This window comes from Macaca nemestrina, chromosome 15, assembly GCF_043159975.1.
Source record: "Macaca nemestrina isolate mMacNem1 chromosome 15, mMacNem.hap1, whole genome shotgun sequence".
Taxonomy (NCBI): domain Eukaryota; kingdom Metazoa; phylum Chordata; class Mammalia; order Primates; family Cercopithecidae; genus Macaca; species Macaca nemestrina.
This window is the reverse complement of record NC_092139.1, coordinates 7,557,608-7,584,976: the sequence shown is the minus strand read 5'-3', so window position 1 is coordinate 7,584,976 and position 27,369 is coordinate 7,557,608. Positions and strand designations below refer to the sequence as shown.

The following is a 27,369-nucleotide window of genomic DNA, read 5'->3' as shown; positions in this document are numbered from 1 at the left end:
GAAGCCAGGTCCAGTCTGACAGCTGGGAGAGGGGGAATTTCTAGCTGCCACCTCGAGCATCATAAAAGAACACTGGTTCTTACAACCAGGAGAGCACTGAAGGAGCCCTTTGTGACGTTTTTATTTACCTTGAACACATTGGCCTCCCTGGCCCAGCCCAGGTGAGAGAAGAGGTAGGGAATGCTCAGGGTGAAAGGCCTTGAGGAACCTAAATGTGTTCTTTCACCTTCGCCACTGCTGAGAATCTCGGTGCTTTCCACACTTTGGTTCTCCAAATCTCCCCACCAGCCCTATGAAATGGTCAAAGTCCTGTTACCATTTTACAGATGAGAAAAGTCGGGGTCAGTGAAATGAAGCCAATTGTTTGCAGTGACACACCTGATAAGTGGCAGAACCAGGTGACAGCGCAGGAAACCTGACTCAAGAACCTGAGTGCTTAAACCCTGCCACCTCCTTCACTCACCTGGGGACAAGAGACACATAGGAATATGTTGAATCCTGTATGATACGTGATGTCATCACAGACAGAGAAAATACTAGAGAGGGATGAAACCCGGGTGATGGAGAAGGGATAAGGCAAGGTTATGCCAGATAATTCCTGTGTCTTGGTTTCCTCTTATGTAAAATGAGAATAATGCCATCTTTTTCAATGATTAGGAAGAGCCAAGTTAAGACCAGCCTGGCAGCAAACTCCCAGATGCTCCTGGAATATAGTTATTATAAGGTATGTCAGTTTTGGTGTCTATTCTCTGCTAAACTTCAGGAAATCCTAGGATGGGGACTTTACATGTCTTGGCCCCAGAGGTTACGTGACTTGCCCACAGTTCTCCAGTCAACAGACTACATGTCCATTCCAAGCATGTTTACCTTGGACTCCAAAATTTGTCAGAAAAGTGTACTGTGTTCACAGTAGTGTTAGATTTTCTGCAAATATGGCCACCAATAATTCCTTGTCTCCGTACGCAGATGCTGCTGTCCCATAAACTTGTGGAGTCTGTTCCCCACCTCTGAAGTCTGGACTGACCATGTAATCTGCTGTGACCAGTAGGACCCAGTGGAACTGAGGCCCTGCCAGGCTCAGGACTAGGATTTAAGAAGCCTATCATTTCTATGTTTGCCCTCTGGGAAGCAAGCCACTGAATCGAGAAATCTGACTACACTGCTAAAGGAAGAGACCACATGGAGGGGAAGGAGGCACAGGCTACGGAGGATAAGGATCTATAAACCAGAGAGAGAGAGAGAGAGAGAAACCAAGTCAGTGAGGCACCATCTCAGGCCTTCCAGACCTAGTCAAGCTCCTAGCTCCATCAGTGACCCCAGAAGACACCAGAAAGAGTAGAAGAACCACCCGGCTAAGCCCTGCCTAAATTCCTGAGCAATAAAACAATGTTGTTTTAAGCCACTACATGTGAGTGGTTAGTTTCAGAGATACATAACCCAAACAACAGTCACATTGTTTATAACAGAAAAACTGAAAACTAACCATCCAGTGAGAGAGACTGGTAAAAACATTATGGCACGTCTAAGGCAACAGAGCCCTGCACAGTCACTTCAAAGGACCATATAAAGCTACACTTGTTGACAAGGTGGAAATATGATAGGAAAGTACTTAAGAAACAGAATTTGTAGGATGTAAACTTCTGGGAAAATGCAAAATGCAAAAATTGGTGCAAAAAGAAATGAAAATTTTGATTTGCCCAAAAGAAATTGAAATAGGAAGGTCTTTCCCACCCCCATACCCCAGTTGGTTTTATAACCACAAATTTTGCAAATTATCAACAGATAATTCTTTCTTATATAATTTGATCAAGAACATGGAAGAGGGAGAGTTTAAAACCCATATTGTAAAGCTAGCATGCCACTGACTCCCAAAATAGAGAAGGCTAATTTGAACAGATGTTTTCCTAAAGAAGACGTGCAAATGGCCAGTGAGCCATGAAAAGATGCTAAACATCATCAACCATTAGGGAAACACAAATTGAAACCACAGTGAGACAGCACTTCACACCCACCAGGATGACCAGAGCCAAAACCACAGATGATAACTAGTGTTACTGGCAAGGACGTGGAGAAAGTAGAACTCTCATACATTAATGGTAGGATTGGAAAATGGGGCAACCACTCTGGAAAACAGTATGGTGGTGTCTCAGAATGTCAGATGTAGAATTACCATGTGACCCAGCAATTCGACTACCCACAGAAGCAATTAAAATACATGTGCACCCAAAATCTTACACATCAATGTTCATAGCAGGATTATTCACAGCCAAAAAGGTAGAAATAGCGAAGTGTCCATCAACTCACGAACAGATAAACAAAATACAGTACATTGATACAACATAATATTATTTGCCATTAAAAACTGAAGCTCTGATAAAGGCTACAACACAGATGAATCTTGAAATCATTATGCTAAGAAAAAGGAGTCAGACTCAAAAGATTGCATAGTGTATGAGTCCATTTCTATGAAATGTCCCAAATAGGCAAATCCATAAAGACAGAAAGTAGGGCCAGGTATGGTGGCTCACACCTGTAATCCCAGCACTTTGGGAGGTAAAGGTGGGCAGATTGCTTGAGCCCAGGAGTTCAAGACCAGACTGGGCAAGATGGCAAAATCCCATCTCTACAAAAAATACAAATATTGGCCAGGCATGGTGACTCATGCCTATAATCCCAGCACTTTGGGAGGCCAAGGCGGGTGGATCACCTGAGGTCGGGAGTTCAAGACCAGCCTGACCAACATGGAGAAACTCCATCTCTACTAAATTGCGTCATTGTACTCCAGCCTGGGAAACAAGAGCAAAACTCCATCTCATAAATAAATAAATAAATAATATATATATATATAAAAATTAACCAGGCATGGTGGTACATGCCTGTAGTCCCAGCTACTCGAGAGGCTGAGGCAGGAGAATCGATTGAGCCCAGGAGGCGGAGGCTGCAGTGAGCTATGATCACGCTACTGCACTCCAGCTTGAGTGACGGAGCGAGACACCATCTCAAAAAAAAAAAAATAGAAAAAAAGAAAGATGAGTGGTTGCCAACAGCTAGAGAGGTAGGGAAAATGGGGGTAACTGTTAGTGGGTATGGAGTTTCCTTTCGGGGTGATGAAAACATTCTAACATTAGACAGTGGTGTTGGTTGCACAACTCGGAATGTACCAAAAACCACTGAATTATACACTTTATATCTTAATAAAGCTATTTTTTGAAAATGGATAAGACCAATCTAAGCCCCAAATAGAGCGCCCCAAATATAGGTGCCATTATGCTAATAATTGTTTAAAGTATACACACATCGGCATGAAACATTTATATGCATACAGACCAGAGGGGCAGCAGCAATTCACTGTGAAATATTTTGCTTCCCTTTACAAGTTAACACATGTACATCAATATTGTCTCAGTTTAGTAAGCACGTCCTATTTCTGGAAAAAGCTAGATCTGTATGGGGCAACATATTTCCATGTTATACTTGATCAGCAGAACGAACCTAGGTAAGGTGGCAAGCCTGGCTCTCACCTCGTTTCCTGGGTTCGGACAGATTTTCCCCCTCCTCTAATCTCACAGAAAGACAGCAGAGCCAGGGGACAGGCCACACGTCTTTTGTCTATAAACTTGATGATCCTTCCACTTTCTCAGGCTGTTTCTGATTAAAGAAATAGCAAGACCCCAAAAGTCATCTTCTCTTCTCTTCTGAAATTGGGTTCTCCCATGGCCCTGCTCTGCAAGGCATGAGCCACTGGTGACCCCGATGCCGCAGCACTGAGAGACGTTAATATTTAACCACCAGCCTGAGAACAGTGCGTTGCTGGGCTTTCGGGTGCCTCCTCCCAGGGACACCCAGGTGAACCGGCTGAAATCTAATTCTAGAGGGAGCAGGAGGAGGAACCGCACGTCCCCAGGCTCATTTCCAGTGTCTCTCAGCCCACCTTCCCCTGGAAAGTCCTACCACAATGGAAAAGGGGATATTTTAAAATCTCAAACGTGGGAAGGCAGGAAGTCCTTTTTTTGGCCTCTGGTTACCTTCCTAGAGGCTATTTACAGACTGATCCTTATGGGCCTTCACCCACCACCCCACTCCCAGGGGAGTAAGACTCCCATGTGCGATGCAGGACCAGGGCCTCAGCAGAAAAACAGATCCAGGGAAGCTGGCCCTGAAACTCCCCCAGGGCAAAACACAGCGGAGTTGGGAGTCTGAGGATCTCTCTGGCCCTGAGGCACCCAGGCAGGCGTTGGAGCCACAGGAAACACAAATTCCAACATGGCCACGCAGTGCACACTGCCTCGTTGCCTGGAACAGTCGGTGTCCTGTCTGTGCCCACCATCAGGGCTCCTTCAGCCTTCTGCCCCTGGGCCCAGCCATCCAGGGTCTTAGGAGCAGAACAGGCCCTTGGAAATCCATTCTGGTCATTTTAATTTTCAGCTTGGAAGATCAGAGAGCTTGTCTCACACATGGGCAGCTGGTGGCTGAACAAGGATTAGACACCAGTTCTGGGCCATAATTTAGGGCAGTGTAATGAAAAATCTTCTCACCATCACAGCCTGAGAGCCAGCCTGATCTCCCCCTCTGCTACCTTCAGACACAGCCCCCCACCACCTTCAGGGAGCTGGTGCAAGCCAGGGTTGGAAGGGCCGCATTTGGAATCACCTGGCTGGTGGATGGGGGCCCTCAGCACCCTGACACCTTGTCCTGGGCACCTACTGCACACTAGTCTCTTAAGGGACACTCTCCCACCTCCTCCTTCCTCCTCCAACGAGGTCAGTACAATCTGTAACCCCACTTAATATCACCTTAATACCACCTATTACATGGGGATGGGGATTGTACCAAAAACTGAGGGGCAGGGAGGCTCAGGACAGGCCTCCGCTGGGAGCAGCAGGTCCCAGGCCAGAGGTTACTCGAAGCACAGAAAGCTGTCTCCAGGGGCCCCACCCAAGTTAGAGGAGGCAGGGCAGGATAGCACAGGGCTGGCCCAGGCCCACCATCAAAAAAAGGAAAACACACTTCAGATGATACGGTAGGCAGAATAACACCCCCTCAGACACGTCCAGGTCCTGATCCCGGAAGCTGTGGGTATGCCACCTTCCAGGTCCGATTCCGGAAGCTGTGGGTATGCCACCTTCCAGGTCCAATCCCAGAAGCTGTGGGTATGCCACCTCCCAGGTCCTGATCCCGGAAGCTGTGGGTATGCCACCTTCCAGGTCCGATTCCGGAAGCTGTGGGTATGCCACCTTCCACGTCCTGATCCCGGAAGCTGTGGGTATGCCACCTTCCAGGTCCTGATCCCAGAAGCTGTGAGTATGCCACCTTCCAGGTCCCGATCCCGGAAGCTGTGGGTATGCTACCTTCCACGTCCTGATCCCGGAAGCTGTGGGTATGCCACCTTCCTGGAAGCTGTGGGTATGCCACCTCCCAGGTCCTGATCCCGGAAGCTGTGGGTATGCCACCTCCCAGGTCCTGATCCCGGAAGCTGTGGGTATGCCACCTTCCAGGTCCGATCCCGGAAGCTGTGGGTATGCCACCTCCCAGGTCCTGATCCCGGAAGCTGTGGGTATGCCACCTCCCAGGTCCTGATCCCGGAAGCTGTGGGTATGCCACCTTCCATGTCCTGATTCCGGAAGCTATCGGTATGCCACCTTCCAGGTCCTGATTCCGGAAGCTATCGGTATGCCACCTTCCAGGTCCCGATCCCGGAAGCTGTGGGTATGCCACCTTCCCGGAAGCTGTGGGTATGCCACCTCCCAGGTCCTGATCCCGGAAGCTGTGGGTATGCCACCTTCCAGGTCCGATCCCGGAAGCTGTGGGTATGCCACCTCCCAGGTCCTGATCCCGGAAGCTGTGGGTATGCCACCTTCCATGTCCTGATTCCGGAAGCTATCGGTATGCCACCTTCCAGGTCCTGATCCTGGAAGCTGTGGGTATGCCACCTCCCAGGTCCTGATCCCGGAAGCTGTGGGTATGCCACTCCCAGGTCCTGATTCCGGAAGCTATCGGTATGCCACCTTCCAGGTCCTGATCCCGGAAGCTGTGGGTATGCCACCTTCCATGTCCTGATTCCGGAAGCTATCGGTATGCCACCTTCCAGGTCCTGATTCCGGAAGCTGTGGGTATGCCACCTTCCATGGCAGCAGGGACTGTGCAGATGTGGTGAAAGATTTTTGAGTTGGGAGATTATCCTGGATTATCCTCATGGGCCCAAAAGAATCATAAGGGTCCTGATAACGGGGAAGGCAGGAGGCCAGAGAATAAGATGTGACAGCGAAAGCAGGGAACAGTGTGGTGTGACTGCGGCTGGGGACCTCTGTCTCCTAGAAGCCAGAAAAGGCAAGGAAACAGATCCTCCCCTAGGCCCCCCAGAAAAGATGCAGCCCTCTGGACCCCCTGATTTGGGCCTAGTAAAACCCATTTCAGACTTTAGACCTCCCAAACTCTAAGAGAATAAATGTGTGTTGTCTTAAGCCACTAAGTTGGCGGTCACTTGCTACAGCAGCTAGAGGAACGAACAGTTTCTCTCCTGAGATCCACACTGAAACGCCTCCTCTCCACAGGTGCTCTGCTAGGAGCAAGAGACACAACGGCAGCCAGAGATGGAGCTCCGGGTCCAGAGGCTGGGCGTGCGTAGCACAAAAGAGGGTCATTCAAACCCGAATTAAGTGGTGTGAAGGAGGGAAGAGTCCTCTGGGTGAGCAAGACAAAAGAAAAGGACTAGATGTGAGGTGTGAGGGTGTGCGGGAAGGACGTTCCACAGAAACATCTCCTGTCGGGGGTCAGAGGATGAGTAGAGCTAACACAGCTAAAAGGGCAGGGAAAAGCGTTCCTGGCAGAGAGAACTGAATATGGAAGTCACGATGAGAAAGTAGCGAGGAGAGGACACAGGTACATGATGTCCCCTGCAGGGCCTCTGGCCGGGGGAGGTCAGGTCTTGCTGAGCGCTGGGAAGCCGGGAAGAGTTCTAAGCAGGGGTGAAGATCACAGGTTTTACCACTCGAAGACCCAGCTGACTCTCCCCGACCCCTAGGTCTGACTCTCACCCTCGCCTCACCCTGCTGCTCTTTGGAAAACTGCAGGCCGGACATTCTGAAGGCCTGTGTGTTGTGAATGGTTGCTGGGCCGCAAGGATATTCCTCAGAAGAAAAGGAGCAAGAGAGCGAGCCAGCGAGCACAGCCAGAGCATTCCCAGGCTAGCATGATGTCATGGAGGGAGCACAGGCTTGTGGCTGTGGTGTCAGGCCGGGAAACTGCAGCCCGCCACGCACCTGGAGTCAGCCCAGCAGCAACCCCGGCCTGCAGGGAAGCCTGGGAAGGAGATCAAAGGAGCCCAGGAGGAAGCCGGCTCCACCCTGGCAGCCAGCTCCCGGGTCCAAGGGGTGCCCCTCCTGAGCTGTAGGCTGGGGAGGACCCAGCCCGGGCCCCAGGCTCCCCCACCTCAGCTTCAGGGAATGCCCTACTTTCCTGCCAAATCATAGAACAGTCCCTGGCATCCCCCAGACGGGAAGATGAAGTCAGGGAGGTCCAAGGCTTTTTTAAAACACACTTCCTTGAAGACGGTGCCTATCCAGGAAGACTAAAATTAAAGCTCTGGGGAGTAAGGTGGAAAAATACACAAAGAGGCACAATATCCTCCTGCCCCAGACAGAGCTCAGGTGGCCACCCACGGCCCTCTCACCCACCCCACGGCTGTCTGTCTCCCTCTGGGCAGGGCCAGCTGACTGCGGACAGCACCCGCCCAGCCACTCATGGGAAGGTCAGGAAGGCGCCCGTCCGGCGCCCGGAGGCCAGTGTTGTCACAGTCAGAAAGCGAGTCAGTGGCCCTTATGTTCTAGCCCTCGGTTTCTCCACCCACAAGACAAAGGGTTTGGAGTTTTTCAAGATCTCAAAAACTGCAACTTATTAATAGGATAGCTAAGAGAGGAAAATGGGAGGGTCAAAAATCCAAAATGCGCTGTGGTGAAATAAGGTTGGGAAGCGCCGCACGACACATTGTTCCTTAGAGATGTCGTCACGCACCTTAGCTCTTTAAAGGCTCTGAGAAGTCTGCTGCAAAGAAATGTCTGCTCCGGCAATGGAGCACAGTAATGAGTCGTTCAAACTTGTGTCTAGGTGCGGATCACAGAGGCAGGGGGTCAAGAGGGACGAGGATCATGGCGACAAATGGAAGGCTCTCCCTCATTTGAGACACAGCCATCAGCAGAGACAATCAGGAGGTCAGGGGCCCGGAGTCCTCTCTGTGATGAAATCCCCAGAGGGGTCCTCTGGTCCCACAGTGGGTGTTCAGGGATGTGGGCTGTAGGGCTCCAGGCTCTGGGTTGCGGAAAATTGGAATTAAATCTCAGTGGAGTAACCCTGAGCAAGTCAGCCTCTGCCCATCAGGTTCTTTTGTTTATAAAATGGAGGTAGCCATGAGGATTGTTCTGAGAATGAGTTAAATGGAAAGATATGCTCAAGACGCCAGCTCAGAGCCAGATACTCAAGGCTCTCAGCTGGTTGGAGCAAACCTCAATGTCAGTGTGAATCTTCCACCATGGGATTCAAGCTGCCTCGGCTTTTAAAGCAAGATCACAACTGCAGCAAGCTGACCCCAACTCAGGATGGAACCATCTCAGAATAAGGCCCTGAGCGAGCCCACTGAACCCTATGGCACCTGAGAGGCAGGCACCGTTGTCCCCTCTCACAGGTGGGAGACTGAGGCTCAGGGAAATGCAGGTAGTGAATGGAGCCAGCCCAGAGCCCCGTTCCAGCAAAGTGCCAGCCCTGCACGGTGATGGTTTGATGGCGGAGGGAGAGCTGCCGCCCAGCGAACCCCAGGGGTTCCACTTCCACTCTTCTTACCCCGCACTCCCCCTGCCCCAGCAGCCTGCAGGGGCTGAGCAATTCACTTCCCTGCTTCAAACCCTTTAGCAGCTCTTAGGATAAAAAGCCAAAGCTCTCGAATGTGTTCTGTGACAAAGAAGACTATGGTACTGACAGTCCAAACCGAGAAACTGGGGAGAGAGAGGAAGCATTATCATCAACTCCAGGTCACCCAACCTGTAAGGCCCTGGATGGTCTGGCCCCTGTCTCCACAGTCTCCTCCCACCCAGCCGTCCTCATCTGTGCCAGTCTCCAGCCCACCACAACCCTTCACACATGCTGTTCCCACTGCCTGCAACACTGTTCCCTGCCTTTTCACCTCCCTCACACCTGCCCATTCTTGAGCTCCCCAGGGAAGCGTCCACTGATGCCCTCCTACTGGCGCATCCACGTCGGACACCCTCCAAGCCCAAGTCCTCTCCCCTGCGCCATCTGGGCTGGAGTTTCCGTTTGTTTGTATAGTTTTTTGGGTTTTCCTCTTTCCTCGCCAGGTCTAAAGCTTTCTGTCAGCAAGAACCAGCCCTATTTTGTTCAGCCCTGGAGCAGCCTCTGCGCCGGTGCTCTGCACCAAGCACACAGCTCAGCACAAAGCAGGCCTTGGATGCACACTGGACAAACGTGCTGGCATCCTCTGCATCCTTACAGCCAGTGAAGTTTTCTGGTTTCACTTCTAATAGTTTATATTATTAAAAGAGAAATGGTAAATACTTTTTCAGATTATTCCAGTAGCTCCAGAAATGGCTCTGACTCACAGTTCACTGGGGCCTTAGCCCACCCTATGCCCCACTAGGTGCCCACTCCCAGGCCACGGGCACCCAGCTGCACACGCTAGTTGAAGGGAGACCCTCGTCAGCCCCTGGGCACCTCCATACCCTCCACCTTCACAGGCCTGGCTGTGGAACCAGGGGGCGGTCAAATTACCTCAAACTGACCCCCCGCTGGAAACTGCCAGGTTGCATGGCCTTCCGGTTTAGTGCCCCCATTTCCTGTCCCCGTCACCTCTTCAGAGCCACCTTCTTTCCCCACATCAGGAAAAAATCAAGAGGACTCAGGCAGGCAGAGAGCAACAGCTGGGAAGAAAGCATGTCTCACATTTCCTTTTGGACCCGACTCTTGTCACTCTTTGCTTAAGATACCAGGGTTTCAGCCCCAGAGTTTCTGGAAAACTGGAGGCTCTACCATTCCATTCAACCCAGGCGTGATCCATCCGGAAACCCAGTGGAACTGAGCCGCGAGCTGGCTTCCGGCCCACAGAACACATCAAGAACTCTGGTGAAACGTCAAGAACTCTGGGGGGTCCCCCCAGAAAAACTTGGGGGGCACTGCAGAGCTTCTGACGCGGCTCTGGGGGAAATCCCACACGGATGGGCAGCTCCCTGCGTCTGGCACTGTGGAGGTGGGCGGGCAGCCATGGAGGATGGGGAGACTCATCTTTCTAGACTTCCCCTGGGGGCCGCATTTCCTCCAGCCTCCAGGTCCAGACCAAAATAGAATGAGGTAAATTCAGCCCCTTTCATGCAGCACACTCAAGGAATAAACAAGCACCACAAATACAGTCTTCGAGTTGGGTCATCTTTCCAACCTGTTTTTTTTTTTTTTTTTTTTTTTTAAGAGAACCACAGGCTCTTTTAAGATTCCAAAGCCAGAGACAGAAAAAGTGCAGCAAAGCAGGGAGACAAGGGGAGAGAAACTTGACAGTGCTTTGCAGACAGAAACAAGTAATGCAATTTCCAAATTCAAGAGTCTCAAAAACAGAGGCTGGGTTGGAACCTCCAGAAAAGGCCAGAGCGGGGTGTCTAAGACTTATTCTCATGGTAGCATCCTTAAGCCAGGGGGTTCAGGAAGGGGGCAGGCTGAGGATGTCGGCTTGCACTTAGTAGACCCTCACCGGGTCCCAGGAGCTGTGCTGGTGCCAAAGCTGCCCCTTGCCAGGGAGCCCTCCCAGCTGCCCTGTATGGTTGACACTTGGCCTCTGTCATGCTTCAGTGACCCCAGAGGCAGATCCTGAGTCAAGGACTTGAATGCAAGTAGTTTGTCTGAGAGGTGACCCCAGGAACCACCTGGAGGGGGCGGGGAAGTGAGGCAGGCTTGGAGATCGTCAAAACAGAACACTGTGGGCCTGGGACTCAAGCCGGTCAGAACCTCCTGGAGACTATGCTCCTGAGGGGTGCACCTGAGGGTGAGGGGCCGTCTCCTGAGGGCAAGGGGCCGTCTCCTGAGGGCGAGGGGGCCGTCTCCTGAGGGCGAGGGGGCCATCTCCTGAGGGCGAGGGGCCGTCTCCTGAGGGCGAGGGGGCGTCTCCTGAGGGCGAGGGGGCCGTCTCCTGAGGGCGAGGGGCCGTCTCCTGAGGGTGAGGGGCCTGTCTCCTGAGGGTGAGGGGCCGTCTCGTGAGGGTGACGGGCTGGGGAATTCTCCATGGGCCTTGACTCTGACTCCTCAGTGGGTCAGAGAAAGCTCCCAGCAGAGCTCCGCATAGGGAAAGGTGTGTGGGGAGGGGAAACCTAGAGGTCTGCGGCTCAGCCGGTCCATTTCTCCGAGGAGAGGTGGAGACCCTGTCCAAGGTCGCAGCTGGTGAGGCTGACGTGGCGGGAGTCACCGCCTGAGGAGCCAGACATGGGCTGGAGGAGAAATGCAGTTTACACGCATGGCAAGGACCCCTGCCAGGACAACCTGTGGTGGCATCTGCAGAGAAAAGGCTCAAACACCAGCGATGCAGGGGAAGCTGGAGGATCCCTCTTATGTCAAGGAGCAAGACGAGGGCTTTAGAGATGCTTTTCCTACTGCACCGTGGGCCCCTGCACGTGGAACCCCCAAGGGGAAAGGGATGGAGGCAGGGCTCAGCTGGAGAAAGCTTTCCAAGGAGAATGACCATGACAGGTTTCTTGGGAGGCTCCTGGTTCCAGCCCTCAATTCCACTTGCAAACCTGACCCCCAAACCACCCCCACCCACCCTCTCCCACTTCTGGAACCTGTGGGTTCAACCCCAGAGCAGGAGGCTGAGCCCACTCCCTAAGCCCACAGCACGGAGGGGAAAGAGCCTGCTGAGGATACCTCAAGTGCCACCTTTAAGCACCCCTACCTAGGCCCTGGGGAAGAGTTAGGAGACAAAGAACCCTTACCCCAAAAAGGCTCTTATAATCTAGTTTCCACTCAAGAAGCAAAGCCACGTGGAGTGCTCTGTGCCAGGCACTGGGGTCACCATAGCTGAAAGCCCAGGGGTTACAAGGACTCCCGTCTGGGGACCCCATGTGGCTGTGACCCAGGTCACCCAAGCTCAGAAGACAGCGAGCCACAGCCAGAGCGTAAGGATTCGGGTTGAATTTTAAAATAGGTGGGGCTGAGATAGACCGAACACTAGTGGGAGAGGATTCTGCATCAACTCCCTAGCAAACGCCGGGTGACTGTCACCTTCAGAAACAAGCAAAGCCAGAGAAACACACAGGCAGGAGGAGCCCCAGGAGATGTGGCCACTGAAGGGTAGGTGGCGTCCTGGACAGGACAGAAGGACAAGAAGTAAAAGCAAAGGGGTCCAGAATAAATGACTGACTTTCATTAATAAAAATGCAGATGCTGGGTCCTTAATTATGAAAACTGTACCCTATTTGATGTAAGGTGTTAAAACAGGGAAACCAGGCGTGTCTGCGCGTCCGTGGGCTGTATCTGTGTTTCCAAGGATCTGTCTGTGTTTCCACATGTTTACGTGTACAGGAGACAGCCGGAAATGAGGCTGGGGCTGAAAGGTATCTGTATAAAGATATCTATCAACACAGATATCAACAGACATCTATATCCAGGGAGATGGCAAGGCCAGGGCTGACTGCATGGGCGTGTGACCCATGCAGTCACACGGGGCCCAACACACAGAAGTACTCCGAGCTTGGTTTCATGCTGTGCTGTTGCTGTCTTGAAATCCTTTATACATTTTTGACAAGGGGCCCAACATTTTCATTTTGCAGTGGGCCCCAAAAGGGACACAGCCAGTCCTGGGAGCTTGTTTTCAAACGTTAATGATGAAAACTCCATGCCCTACATCTGACTAGTTGGGGTTAAACATGGGAACCTGTATTTTTCTCTTCCGATGTATTTCCAGGAGGTTCTGACAACAGCCGGGTTTGAGCACCACCCCAGACAGATGTGTGTGAGGGGCTGCACAGCTGGTGTTTGGTGGTAGGTAGCAGTGAGCAAGGTGAATGGGAAGGTGGGAAAAAGACAGGGCGGTCGAAGGACTTCCCACTTAAGTATGTTCAGCTTCGGTTGTGTCACCCAGAGGCACCTGACATCCCTCCCTCCACCCTGTGCTTCTCAGTCAAGGCCATTCTGCACTGTCTCCTAACTCTTCCCCAGGGCCTAGTTAGAGACCCGTTAAAGATGGGACCCTGACAATGTCTGCTGACATTTTTGGTTTCACAACTGAGTGTGAGGATGTGTCACTGGCATCTGGTGGGCAGAAGCCAGGGCTGCTACTGAATGCCCTACAATGCCCAGGATGGCCCTTACCCCAGAGAATGAGCCTCCCCCAAAGGTCACTACTGTGGAGGATGGAAAATAGAAACCCTGCCTCAAATGACAGGGTATAAACACTTCAGCTCTCTTGATGGGACTAGGGTGAGGGTGCACCTTTGTCTCCAGAACCTCTAGCAGGAAGAGTGAGCCAAAGTCACCCTACAGGGTGCTCTGCAGCAGCACCGCTCCCTCACCTCGCCTCCCCACCTCCCCACCGTCCGATGCTCTAAAGGCCTTTCTTGGAAACATTTTCTAATCCTTCACTCTCACAGCCACACAATCCTCAGCTAAGGGTCAGCTTCTGAGAAACCTGACCTGAAACCAGTTTCACTTGATGGCAGCTTCACTCAATTGGCAGTGGCTGCCTCATTTAGAGATCTTTACCAAGGATCCAGGGAAAGGGAGTGCTGGGATCCATTAGCAATGCCTGCCTTGGTCACGGGAGGAGAAGGGTGGCTTGTGTGCTGGAATGCAAAGCCAGGTGTCAGCTTTCCTTCTTCCTTTCTTGGGGTGGCAAAATGGAAAGCCATGGGCATTATTGAGGAAAAAGAAGAATATTGCACTGACAGAGGTGGCAATAGGAAGACAAAGGAAGAAGCAGGGTTTGGAAGAACCTTGAGTATTTACCCACATGCCTACTTCCAATCTGAACTTGAACTAGCTTCATTAATTGTGGTTGTCTCCTTTAAAACATCATTTTCCTGGTAAGCCTGTATTCCTCATCCTTAGAGTTAATATTTGAGCAGACACTTTTCTTCCCAGCTACAGATGACTGCTTATGACCAAATTGAAAAATATTAATTCTCTTTGTCTCCTGCCAAAAAGGCTAAAGCGATTACAGATCCTGATTCGAAACACAGATGTTAATACATTTGGAAAAATGAGCTTCTATAGGCAAGCAGAGGCCCAGGGCCAAGCATGAAGTGCTTTTGGAATCAAAGTGCCAAATCAAGTTATCCAGAGAGCTGCCTCCACGAAAGCCTATTCTCCCCAAATGCATTCCAGTGTAAAGAACCCCAGGCTGCCGCACACATGCTGATGTCTCCCCTATTTGCAAACAAGAACTGACCTACCCTTGGGTACCCACTGGCACACAGCTCTAAATAACGTAATTATAATCATCACAGGGAAACATCCATAGGATCAAAAAGTATCATAATTACAAGCAATTTTCACTTTTCGGAAATTGGGCTCAGATGCTGAAGGAAAAAGGCATTCTCGAGTTTCAGTTCTGGAAGAGAAAGCATGTTGGAGTGTTTGCTAGGACGGACTAGCCCCAGGGCAAAGATACTGTGGCCAGCACCTGCTCATCCAGCAGGCATCTGCTGTGCGTGTGCTCGGGCACACAGGACCAGACCATGCGGTGTGTGAATTCAGGAAGCCCACATCCTCAAAGGAGAGGCCGGGTCATGCTTTCATCCTTTCATGCATTCAGTGTCTTACTGAGCACCTATTATGTGCCAGGCTCTAGGAAAAATGGATACTACAGTGAGCAAAACGAACGAAACTCCTGCCCTTGTGGAGCCTCCGTCACTGTCTCTGCTGGGCCCCACTCAGATCCCGCTCAGATCTTCACTGTGCAGCCCACGCTGGCTCAGCAAGGGTCCACATGCTGTCCAAGTCCATGCAACTTCCAAGGGGTGGAATAAGAGGCAGCTCCAGGTGCATCTGCAAAGCCTCACTACACACTGCTGGGACAGGCTGGGCAGGTCACTGGTCTCTGCCTCAATTTCCTTGTGTGGAAAATACAAATTGCCCCACCATTTCCCAATTTACAGGACTGGACTGCCATGAGGAGAAAGAAAAAAGTGTATCCACCAGCCAAGGAAGAAAAACATATGTGACTGGGGAAAGATGTAAGCTTCTCATCCTTAATCCCCAACCCAGAATTGTGCCTACATTTCCTTGTCTGTGAAAAAGGGTGTGGGAGCAGGCACGGTGGCTCATGCCCGTAATCACAACACTCTGGGAGGCCAAGGCAGGAGAATAACTTGAGGCCGAGTTCGAGATCAGCCTGGACGACATAGTGAGACCTCATCTCTACAAAAGTAAAAAACTAGCCAGACAGTGGTGTGTGCCTGTGGTCCTAGCTACTTGAGAGGCTCAGGTAGGAGAATCGCTCCAACCCAGGAGGTCGAGGCTGCAGCGAGCTGTGATCACTCCACTGCACTCCAGCAGAGCAACAGAGCAAGACCCTGTCTATCTCTAAAAAAAAAAAAAAAAAAAAAAAAAAAAGAGGGCTGGGCAGGGATAAGGGTGCCTCCATGGAGGGTTGTTGTGGGAAGCAGTAAAGAGTCCCTGTTGCATACAATTAGCTTTTGTCATCATGACTGTTTCCAAAGGCAGACATCACTTCTCCCAGTATAGACAAGCATCATGGGAGAGAGGAGGCTCCAGGATTGCATTGTGGACCCGGCTAAATCGATGGAAACATAAAGGGAGCAGACCTTTCCCACAGATGGTCTACAAGAGGGCGGGACTGACCACCTTGTGGGGACACCTGCTCAGCTTCACCGCACATGATATAACACCTATAGGGAACCAGGGAAAATGCGGGCAACCTGCTGAGTCCCCGCCCGCCATAAACACTCAGCGAACAGAATCTGTTGCCGTTGATTCCCAGCCACCACCTGTATGCTCCCTGTGAAGCCAGGCTTGGGATGAATTATGGGAAGAAATAACAGGGACAGAGATCAAAAAGAGCCACCAAGGCCCACCAGATGGCCTCAGACCACAGGACAGGAAGCCAATGGGCATTTGGCCCCCAGATGCTGAATAGGAGATGCTGGCCATGTCTCCAGCATTAACTGGATTGAACACAGTGGTTTGCTGTCTCTGCCCAGCTGGGTGGTTTTTTCCAGAGGGATCCCTGCAGATCCATGAGAGGACCCCAAGTGGAACCAAAAACATTAAGGCCTGCCACTCCCACTCAGGCAGCTTCAGCCTGGGTTCTGGAGTGGGGCCCAGAGAAAGGGGCTGCGAGGAAAAATGCCAAGGCCCCTTGGTGAGGACTGCTTTCCTCTCACCTTCTAGGATATCCTGGAAGTTCCCAGTAGCCAGAAGGAATCCTGCTTGTCTTCTGAAAAGGCTACTCACGAAGCTGAACTGGCACATCCTGAGAAGGCAGCTCAAAACCAGAGCTCATGCCCTGGGGCTGAGGTGTAGTGGCAAGAGGTTGAAGTCAGGAGATGAGGAAACAGGCACACAGCCTTCAGGAGCAGCAAGAAGCTCCAGAGGCTTCCAGAAGCTTCCAGAAGCCTCTGGAGCCAGAGTCCAAAGGGATCTTCACCCTTAGCCAGTCCCTTTCCTGTGCCATTGAGACTGACAATTGTGTTCTGGAATATACTTTGGGCTCACTCTTACAGCAAGAAAAACAGTCTTCTCTGAGACACCAAGCTGAAGGGAACATGGAATGTGTCAGAGAAGGCCAACATGGTGAAACCCCACCTCTATTAAAACTAAAAAAATTAGCCAGGCGTGGTGGTACACACCTGGAATCCCAGCTACGTGGGAGGCTGAGGCAGGAGAATCACTTGAACCTGGGAGGTGGAGGTTCCAGTGAGCTGAGATGGTGCCATTGCACTCCAGCCTGGGCGACAGAGTGCAACTCCATCTCTCTCTCTTAAAAAAAAAAAAAAAAAAAAAAAAACTATTTCCTTCCTCTTGGGCATGTAAGACAGCTCATGGGTGAGAAATCAGAGAGATCTTACCCACCTGTTCATACCCTAGCACACAGGGAGCTTTTAAACCACACCAATGACAGTTCAACCCCTACAGATCAGGACTTTTAAAAGGCTCTGTAACTCTAATGCACAGCCAAGGCTGAAAACCAACTCAGGACTCATCAATGGACCCATGTGAGCCCCAGGTGAGGAAACCAGCACTATGGGAATCACTGAGGCACGGCCGTGGCTAAGACGGTGAGTGCTGGAATCTAAGAGCCTGGGTTCGAGTCCCACCTCTGCCACTTTGCAGCTGTGTGCTCGCCGGGCAAGCTACTTCCCACCTCTGAGCCAGGCTCTGCACCTGTAAAATGGGGATGATATGTCTTCATAGGAAACTTTGCAAGGCGTGAAACAAAGCTGAAATGTCCAGCACAGTCATAAACCGTAAGCACCACGCAACGAGAAGCCTCAACCACAGGGTGGAGACGTGCTCTGGAACGTGACCATGGCTCTCTGCCCAAACACACTCATGGGGGCTAACGGCAGGGCAAAACCCACCCAGAGTCTTGCTACCAAGTCATGAATCTGCACATCACAAGTTGCCGCCACCCCAGCATCCCCAGGAGAGGACTGGGCAAGGAGCCCTGGCCCACTGCCCAAGGGCTGTCCTGTGAGGGGGCTGCAGCATTCCTCCTACCACATCCAGCCCCATCTACCTTCTCAGGTTCAGGGACCAAAATCATCAGGGCGTCCCCAGGGAGCTTGTCAGAAAGGCAGAAACTCAGGGCCCCCATCCCAGGTCTGGTTGAGGGCAAGAGCCTCTGCCTAGGCTGAACGTACCCAGGAAGCCGAGCCCAGGCCTCCTCTGCCAATCCATCCTGTGCGGTGGGGACAGGCAGGGGGCAGCTCCCTCTTCCTCAGAGTGACTCAGACTGCAGCTGATCCAAATCTTGGCCCTGGAGACCACACTGAGGTCACCCTCCTGGCAGCCAAAGTTGCTGAGATGAACCAGAGGACATTTTCATCCAGCTGCCGACATCATCTCGACCTTGGTGGCAGCTGACTCCCTTGGAGCAGATTCTGCTGCCCTGACTGGCCTTGGCCTCCCAGGGAGGTTCTCATAGGCCAGCTCCCAAAGCAGAGTGTGTCGCCTACATGTGGGGCAGTGCTGCGGAGCAGGGCAAGCCTGGGACATGCTCAGGGAGAGACGGGGAAGGCTGGGATGGAAGATGCCAGGTCCCAGTTCCACAGTAGAAATAGGGCAAACAGCATGACCCCTACCCCAAACATCCTCACCTTCACCTGGAACCAAAGTCTGCACCAACGGGGAGAGTAGCAAGTCCAGCTCCTGGAATTCAGGCCCCAGCTGGCCTGGCCTCAGGCCTGGGGTTCAGAAAATGAGGATAAGACTCCGATCCTTTGGCAGCCCCCTCTCGCCCCGGCGAGGCCTCTGGAGCCAAGGCCACTGTCCCCAGACCTGCCTCTTAGCCCCCACTCGCTCCACAGCCCGCCAAGGGCGGATCCAACTTGTCTTTCCAGCTGTCTGGGGCCGCGCTTTAAACAGAGCCACAGGGCTGTGGAAGGCCTCCAGCTCAGCTCATTATCGGAATTTAATCTGGATTCCAAGAGATCAAGAGGACTCAGTGGAAAGTGACTCCCACAAGGGGAGAGACGCTGAGGCCGACCCAAAGCCAGCTAATCCCCGGCACCCCCGGGGCTTTCCTGGAGCTCAGGCACAACTTGTCAGATGTCCCAGCCCTGCACAGCTGGACGGCTGGCGGCACAGAGACCGAGGCAGCCACACGGCGGGGGCAGCAGGGCAGGGTCTGGGCTCCCCTGGGCTGAGATCTGCAGGAGGCCTTCAGCTGGAAGAAGCCGTGCGGGCCCAGGTTGGGGACACGCAAAGAATAGCCCCATCTCTGAACAGGCGAGCTGGCAGAAGCGTACGGGATTCAAAGAGCATTTTCCAGCTCAGGGCTTTGTTCCCACCGGGAGACTGCAGAATTAGGGGAACTGGCTCAGTGGACATACACAGGAAGGCAGTGCCACAGCCACCACCCAGGGCTCTTATCTTCCCAGGGAGGTCTTGCTCCACTTCCTGCCACGATGACGATGATACTAACGCAGGTGACCATTTATTGAGCACTTCCTGTGTGTGAGACACTGTTGTAAGTATGTCACCCCCTTCCATCCACAGCACAACTCTGGAAGGGAGATCCAGTTATTATCCCCATTTTACAAAGGAAAAAACTGAGGCTGTGAGAGGTGACTCTTTCCCAAGGTCACACGGGCACCTGGTGGCAGGATTTGAATCCACGCTCTCAATAGCTGGGGAACTACATAATAGGGGTATCTTGGTTCTAGATTCAAAAACAAAACCACCTGTCCAAAAAAATGAATACATAATATTTTTTTAATTTAACCATTTAACGTCTGAAGAATGGAGGCTTTGCTGCAGGAGGCACAGGAAGAACATGTAGAAACCTAAAGAAAGCAGCTCGGTCTTTCCCTCCACTGCTTCTCACCCTGCTCCCTTCCCTGCTCAATGCTCCCACCTGCCATGTCCTCTCCTCTGCTGGAACGTGAGCTTCCAGAGGGCAGGGACTCATGTCTAGTTCGTTCTGGTCGATGCCCTCAGGCATGGCATGCAGCAGGTACCTGTGCTGAGCGGGGACTCAGCCACCCAGCAGCCCAGAAGCCCCCAGGAGCAGGACCCCAGCACCAGAATGGGCATCCCCAGCCCAAGTTGCTTGTTGCCAGCAGCCTGGCAGGGAGGACGCCTGGAACGCCCATCCCTGCTCCAAACACACTGCTCAGGCCTGCTGCCCAACCCTGCAGCCCTCAGGATCCACCCCGTGGATCTCAGGCAAGACAGCAGAGACACCTCAGACCATGATGGCACCAGGTACCCATGAAGCCAGCAGGAAGGACCAAGAGCTGCCAGAGCTGAGTGGAGAATCCAGATAACAGCCTGGACGCAGAGGCTGTGGTTTCACCCTAAGAAAGAAGCTCCCTGGCTGCTGGGAGTAGATGCCGATGTCACCTCCCAGGAGAGCTGCTCAGCAGTGTCTACCAAAGCCACCCACGTGTGGGCTCTCTGACCCCACAATTCTACCTCTAGAACTTTATCGGACTGATAGACATGAACAGGTGTGTCAGCGAGGGTACCTGCCCTGCGGCACCATCCATCATAGAACAGAGGGGCCAGCGTGCATACATGAAAGACAGCACACCCCACGCTGTGGAACAGTGAGGTGACTCAGAGGATGAGGGCACCCCACGTGAACCACTGGAAAGGGCTGCCAAGGTTCATCATCCAACGATGAAAGCCAGGGGCAGGAGTGAATGCACTGTGGGGTGCCACAGGTGAAAACAGCAACACAGATCCCTTCGCTGATTTCAGGAGACTCAAGTAACTGGCAGCAGGAGCTGCCTCAGCAGGAGCTGGGAGCCTTCATTTTCACTGTGGTTCCTTCTCTTTCCTTTTGATTTTATACCATGAGCATGTCTTGCTTACTCAAAAACTCTTTTTTTTTTTTTTTTTTTTTTTTTTTTGAGACAGAGTCTCGCTCTGTCACCCAGGCTGGAGTGCAGTGGCACCATCTCGGCTCACTGCAACCTTCTCCTCCTGGGTTCAAGCAATTCTCCTACCTCAGCCTCCCAAGTAGTTGGGATTACAGGCACGTGCCACTATACCTGGCTAATTTTTATATTTTTAGTAGAGACGGGGTTTCACCATCTCTACTGGGGTTGGCCAGGCTGGTCTTGAACTCCTGACCTCAAATGATCCACCCACCTTGGCCTTCCAAAGTGCTGGGATTACAGGCGTGAGCTACCACACCCAGCCTAAAAACAAATTTTTGAAAGAAATATCGTTCATAAGCGTGGGCTCCAGCTTTGCAAACCTGGGCTCATGTCCTAACGTGGCCACGTTCTCTCTGGGTGGCCTCATTCTTTGGCTTCGGGCCACTTTAGTTCTCCCCATTTTACAGATGAGCCACCACTTCTGAAGGCTACTGTGAATGTGAAACAAGATATCTCAAGTGCAACACACTGGAAACGCTCAAGACAGTTTTGTTTTCTTGGTACTTAGATGACCATCCCCCCACCCCCGCCAAATAGCAGTGCTTGGCAAACGTGGCTGTGATGGTTCTTCTGTCCCTGTCTATGGTAACAAGTCCCCTTTCTAGCTGAAGATGCTAGGCCTGCACATCACAAGGAGGTGCCCACAACACCTTTCTTCCATTAATTTCCCTGCCCAGTGTGGACGGTAGACGTCTGACAGCCTGAGGGGTCCAGTAACCCAGCCACTAAGTAATAGGACCTTGGTCATTTCCGCCTCCGGACTGTCTGAATAGAATGCACCTGCTAAATGTCCCAGCCCTTTTTCTTAGCCTCCTTACCTCTCACAAGACCTTGAAATTAATGCATCTCGATAAATTAAAGACTTTCAACACACACGTTTGGTTTCTGAGCTAGTGATTCTTGGAAGCTAAGAGTTCTCTGTTTATTTTTGGTTTGGGCTTTTTTCTTCCCCTAACATTTTATTTTAGATGGCCACCTTAATTGGTTGCCTGACATTGTGCACTGGGTTTCAGAGTAAGGAATGGGAGAAAGGTAGCCCTTCAAAAATGTTTCTTCCCCTTCCCCTTTTCTTCTATGTCCCTTAGCACCCAGCCAGATCCAGACTGCCTATATATACCCATATGGCACCATGCATCCTCGGGCTCCCTGGCCTTCTACTATTCCTGAATTCGTTGTTGGTCATGGTTTTAAGAAAGTGACATACACCATACACCTTCTTTAGAAGGGATAATCTGGTACAGGACCTGGAACGTGGCTGCACCAATCTGTCCCATCCTCTGGCCATCACCCCCTTTTTCCTCTGCCCCCAAAGGAAACTCAGCACCTCTCCCAGATACTCATACAGCACCCACCTGCCCAAGTGCTCCTGGAGCACCTGATAAACGCTGATCCGGAACGTCTCATTGTCGAAGCGTTCCCGGATGTAGTCCTTGTAGATCCGGAATTCGGCTGCTGTGACAGCTTCCCCTTCTGGGATCTTGGAAAGATCAAACCGGAACTCTCGATGGTGGTAGCGTGGGTGGAAGAATTCCTTGTCATGTTCCACTGGAAGAGGAAGAGAACACACACCAACACCGACAGCTTATTAGTGTCTGGGTTTCACTCTCAGGCTCTGAGTTCAAGCATCTTGCCTAAGCTAGAGGGAGGCATTCCTGTTGCCAGTGACCCCAGTGACAACTGCTCCTTCCGCACTGACACACTGCAGACTGGAGGGTCACGGGCTCAGACCCCACGGCCCCCATGGTCATCCTGAACGACAAGAGCATGATTTTGCGTCCAACCTGCTGGGAAAAGTAGAGCACTAACCACAGCCATCCAAGAGGTCCTGGCCAGACTCAGGTCCCAGGGGCTCAGGCCTGGGTTGGAATCTGGCCTTAGCTGATAACCAATAGAGTGGCCCTAGATAAGGTAACAAAAAACCTCTATGGAACCCAATTTCATCATCTAAAAAATGGGGATCATAATCCTCCTTCATGGGTTGTGGTCTGGGTTGAATGATCTCATTCACACAAATAGTTTAACATCTGCTAGGGCTGGGTAACTGTTAGCTATTGTTGGTAAGCAGAAACCTTACTGTGCCTACTACAGGACATCTCTAGGACCAGGGGTTCTCAGCCCTGAATGCACATGAAAATCATTGTGGAAACTTTTAGGAAATATCGATGTCCTGGCCCAGGTGTGGGCTGGTAAACATTTAACAACCGGCTCTCTGGGACCTGATCTGAAGCGCCTGCTGACTCCACAGTGTAAATACCACCGTCTTGGCAGATTCCAAGATACCAATGTGAGGTTGCTGGACATGGATGGGAAGAGAAGCACACAGCGAGCTCCAGCACACAGCTACTCCTACCCCCTCCTGAACCAAGGGAATCAATATCTTTTTAAAGCACCCCCAGATATTTCTAATGAGGTGCCAAGGTTTACAGCCACAGCAGTAGACTAACAGCAGTAAAAGAAGTGAATGGCAGAGTGGGGGTGGGGGTTGAAAATGACTTCAAGACAAAATAAGGCAAAAGACCTCCACCCTTCTGCCTTCTCCTGGCAGCAATATTAGACTAAGATGTCATTTCCATTTCATGAATGATAAGCACCAGGATGAACGCCCAGGAATGGTGTTTCTGGGTTGAGAGCTGTGGCTCCTGTGGATCATGCCCCCTCTGGACCAACACAGAGCAGGAATGACACTGGGAGCCACAGAGTGCTGGAAGGGACAGGATGACCACACTCGGGCCAGTGGGCAGAACCTCCAGACACCTTTCATCTGCTGAAAAATACAAGCCCATCTCCACTTCCTGTCTGGGGGTGGGGAACTGGAGAGAGAAGGAGAAAGAGTAGAACCAGTTTGGCCAACAGATTGGTCAGAAGAAAGGAGAAATACGATCAGCAAGCTCCAGCTCTCAGGCTGGGTTATGGCTGCCTGGTTCCCGGTGGGACAGCAGGATGGGAACACCAATGAGGAAGAAGTTCACAGCACTGGCAGCCCCAAGACCCCGGCTGCACTGCTCCATTAAAAATAATCTCGTTTAAACCTTAACAATAGTCCAAAAAGAGAGCAGGGTGAGAGCAGGGAGCGTGGGGGAATGATCCACTCAGGCTGTTTCCATCAGGAAGAAGGGGCAGATGAAGTCCCTGAGGCTGGGGGCTCTGGCTGGGCACAGGAGCATCCCTGTCTTTGGAGACACCTCAGGAAGACGACCTTTGAACCACAGGTGCTAGAATCCTGGGCCATATATGGAGAGCTGGCAGGAGGGAAGGACTCTCCAGAAACTGTTCCAGGGTTCCTCCAGATGACAGTTCTCCTTGTCACAACACGCCCCTCATGCCCACAAGGAACCCTTCTCTCCTGACTAATCTATGGGACAGGCCATGACTCCACAGTGTAAACACTGCCATCCTGGCAGATTTCAAGCTACCAACGTGAGGTCGCTGGACACGGATGGCAAGAGAAGCACACAGCGGGCTCCAGCACACAGCTACTCCTACCCCCTCCTGAACCAAGGGAATCAATATCTTTTTAAAGCACCCCCAGATATTTCTAATGAGGTACCAAGGTTTACAGTCACAGCAGTAGACTAACAGCAGTAAAAGAAGTGAATGGCAGAGTGGGGGTGGGGGTTGAAAGAGAGAAGAAGGCCATGGGGATGTCACCAATCCCCCCCTTTGATTTACAGAGAAGGCAGGAGTTTCTGTAAAGGGCAGCCACTTGGAAACCAAGTGAACCTCCGGAGGTGACCCCAGGTGGGAAGGCAGGGCAAAGGGTCTGACTATGTACCGTGGGACTGCCCAGGGCCAGTCCTCTGTCACCTTTCCAGTTCAGTCGACCCTCATGCCAGCCCTAAAAGGTGAGCAGCCCGAGGAGGTGAGTACAATCCCACATAGGTAGGTGGAGCATGCAGCTGAGACCCAGGAGGTGTCCAGTGACCTCCCCAGGGTCAAAGACCTGGGATTCAAGCCCAGGTCCTGCCCAAACCAGAGGCCTGAACCACCATGCATCTCTGTGGCTGCATGAACAGCTCAGCAAGGGGCGTTCCTTTGCTTGCTTGCTGGAACTTTTTAACTGCACTGCTGCATACATGTAGCGTGTGTGTAAACCAAAGTAAACCCAGTCATGGAGAATCCTCTGGGTCAAGAGACAGAACACCCATTTCCCTTCCTGGACTTCTCAAACTATAGGTTAGTTTCGCCTGGTTTTGAACAGTCCCTGCAGGGCCTCATACGCTATACTCTCTTTTGTATCTAGCTTCTTTCATTTAGCAGTGCTGGTGTAATTCATCCACGTCACCGTGCATGCTCGTTCATCCTCACTGTCGTATGATAGGCCATCGTTGTATTAGACCACAATTCATGTATCCATTCTACAGTTCATAGGCATTCAGGGAGTTTCCAAATTGGGGCTCTGAAAGCAGTGCTGCTATGAACATCATAGGGCATGTGTTTCATGCCTAGAAGTGGAATTGTGTATGTACAGCTTTAGTTACCCTGGAAGCTGTTCTCCCAAAGCATTGCATCTAAGAGGTTTTGAAGAGTGTGCTAGGAAAGAGGTGGAAGAGGCCAGGTCTGTCCATGAAGGAGGTGACACAGTCTTGGGACAACTCATGGCTTCTCAAGTGCTTTTCTCCAGGGGACCAGGAGAGGTGAAGCACAGATGAAATCTTGTTCCAACCATCTCTGTTCTCCACCGGAGCACGGCCAGGCCTCCAAAGGCCAGGAGGAGACTTTGAGGTGTGCCGTGATTCAACTTTCAGCAGAGAGGGTTGCTCCTGCAATCATGCACAGGAGCAAAGTGCAATGCCTTGAACACAGTGGGTCCCCAGCAAACCTCAGTTCCCTGCTCCCAGCGCTGGATGAACCCAGCTTCAGAACAGCCCCACTGGGAGATACACAATCAGACTGAGCAGAGAAAGGGGCTGGGGAACATCCGCTTCACAACTGAGGACGGCTGAAGAGCCCAGAAGTACAAAGCGCATGTTTCCTGAGTGCTTACTCTGTGAGCCCCACACTGAGCACTCTTTGCCAGCATCTGATGGAACCCCACGAGGCAGGATTGATCCCCATTTTACAGATGAAGAAACTGAGGCTCAGGGAGGCCAGGTAACTTTCAAAGGTCACAAGCCAGGTGAGCGGCTGAACTCCAAAGCTCACCCTCTTGACCTTCACTCTCTAGAGCCAGGTGGCCTGAGTTTGATCTTGGCTGTGCCACTTACCAGCTGTGTGACCTTCCCCAAGCTACTTAATCCCTGTGTGTTCCCCTCTCCCTAGAGATAGTAACAATGGCCCTTTCTCACGGAGTTGTTGGGAAGATCACAGAAGCCATTTGCTCACAGGAGAAAGCCACAGGTGAGCCATTTGAGTCTGCCATTGTTACAGGTCCTCCAAAACAATGAGCCAGAAGAATGACAATCAATGCAGAAGAAGCAACGTGTGCTGTGGGCATTTACACAGTGCACTTATGATTACATTTGAAAATAAAAAGTGCAATAGACCGAACAATAAAGATATGTTTGAATAAGCATGACATAAATACAGGTACAATCATTAGAGTCATGCCCAATGAAGAAAGAAAACACTGATACATAATCACAAACACAAGGTTTGTTGCAACAGCTGCAGGTACAACTGTTTTTAATATGTAAGATAAACTGTATCTTAACTGTTAAGGTATCGGGGTTACAAGGTTTCTCTTCTAAAAAGCAACTCAGGGATAAAGTGAGGAACTATATTTCTTGCAAACATTTGTGGGCTCCTTGGTATGGCTTTCTGAGAGGATTTCCTTCATTAATTAATTGGAGACTATGAGAAGCAGGAGCCACAATATTACTCTATTCTCCCTGAAACCCACATTGTCACATGTTCTGAAAATAATTTTGTACCCTTTATCAAAGAAAGAACAATCATGAAGTACACACACACACACACACACACACACACACACACACACACACACACACATACACACACACACAAATAAGCAGTGGATAATTCAAAGTCCAAACCAAATTCCAAATCTCATCTTTCCAAGGTTTTCCTTTTCTATGGAAGCCACTCTACAGCATGGAATCTGCACCATTTCAACTCAAGTCTCAAGACGATTGAATTGTTACCACTAAAATAGGTAGAAGCTTGCATGTATTTTTCAGGTGAAAATATGTCTTTATACTTTCTTCTCAAGTTACTGTATATAGTTGATTACCCAGGACTTGAGTTTTAAACTAAATGTCTAGAGTTGACATCTCCCCATGCCCACAGGGAAAAGCTTCCTTAGGAAGCCAAGAGTCTAGGATTCCAGCTTTTCCTCCCTCTACCTCGTTACATCCCAGCACCCCAAGGGCTGAGAGAGCTCACAGGCATTAACGAAGGACTTTCATCTTCAAAAAATTAAAAGAGCCTAAATCCCCAAGACCAAAAGATAAGTCCAAGGAAAATGGGTTCCAGAAAACACCATCCTGACAGAAAGCAGCCCCGTCGCTGTCCCAAAGACAAGACCGACAAGACCAGTGTCTTTCTTTTACAAAAACCCGAAATAGCCCCAGAACAGACCCCAAGAGGGGAAATTCTGGGCTGGAGGGTGTCAATAATGGGTTAGAGGCAGGTAGGAACAAGAAGCTGCCCACTTGGGCGCCCCCCCACCGCCACGTGATCCTTTGCCATGTCAGGGAAGACTTATGTCCCAGATAGGAGTCACACCTGCCCCCAGCATCACTCAGGAGTACCTTGCCTCTCCCTAACATCTGGGGTTCTTCCTCCCACCTACAGTTATGAGAAA

The 27,369-nt window shown here is 51.3% G+C and overlaps 1 protein-coding gene across 2 annotated transcripts in view; it reads right to left on the bottom strand.

Moving 5' to 3' along the window:
- The window catches only part of LOC105470618 (bone morphogenetic protein 7), a 99,497-nt gene that overhangs the window by 39,325 nt on the left and 32,803 nt on the right, over positions 1-27,369 (bottom strand). For both annotated transcript variants that reach the window (XM_011722778.3, XM_071079123.1), the window contains exon 2: positions 21,959-22,151. In XM_011722778.3, the coding sequence (XP_011721080.1) occupies positions 21,959-22,151 (193 nt within the window). The remainder of the gene's footprint in view (positions 1-21,958; positions 22,152-27,369) is intronic.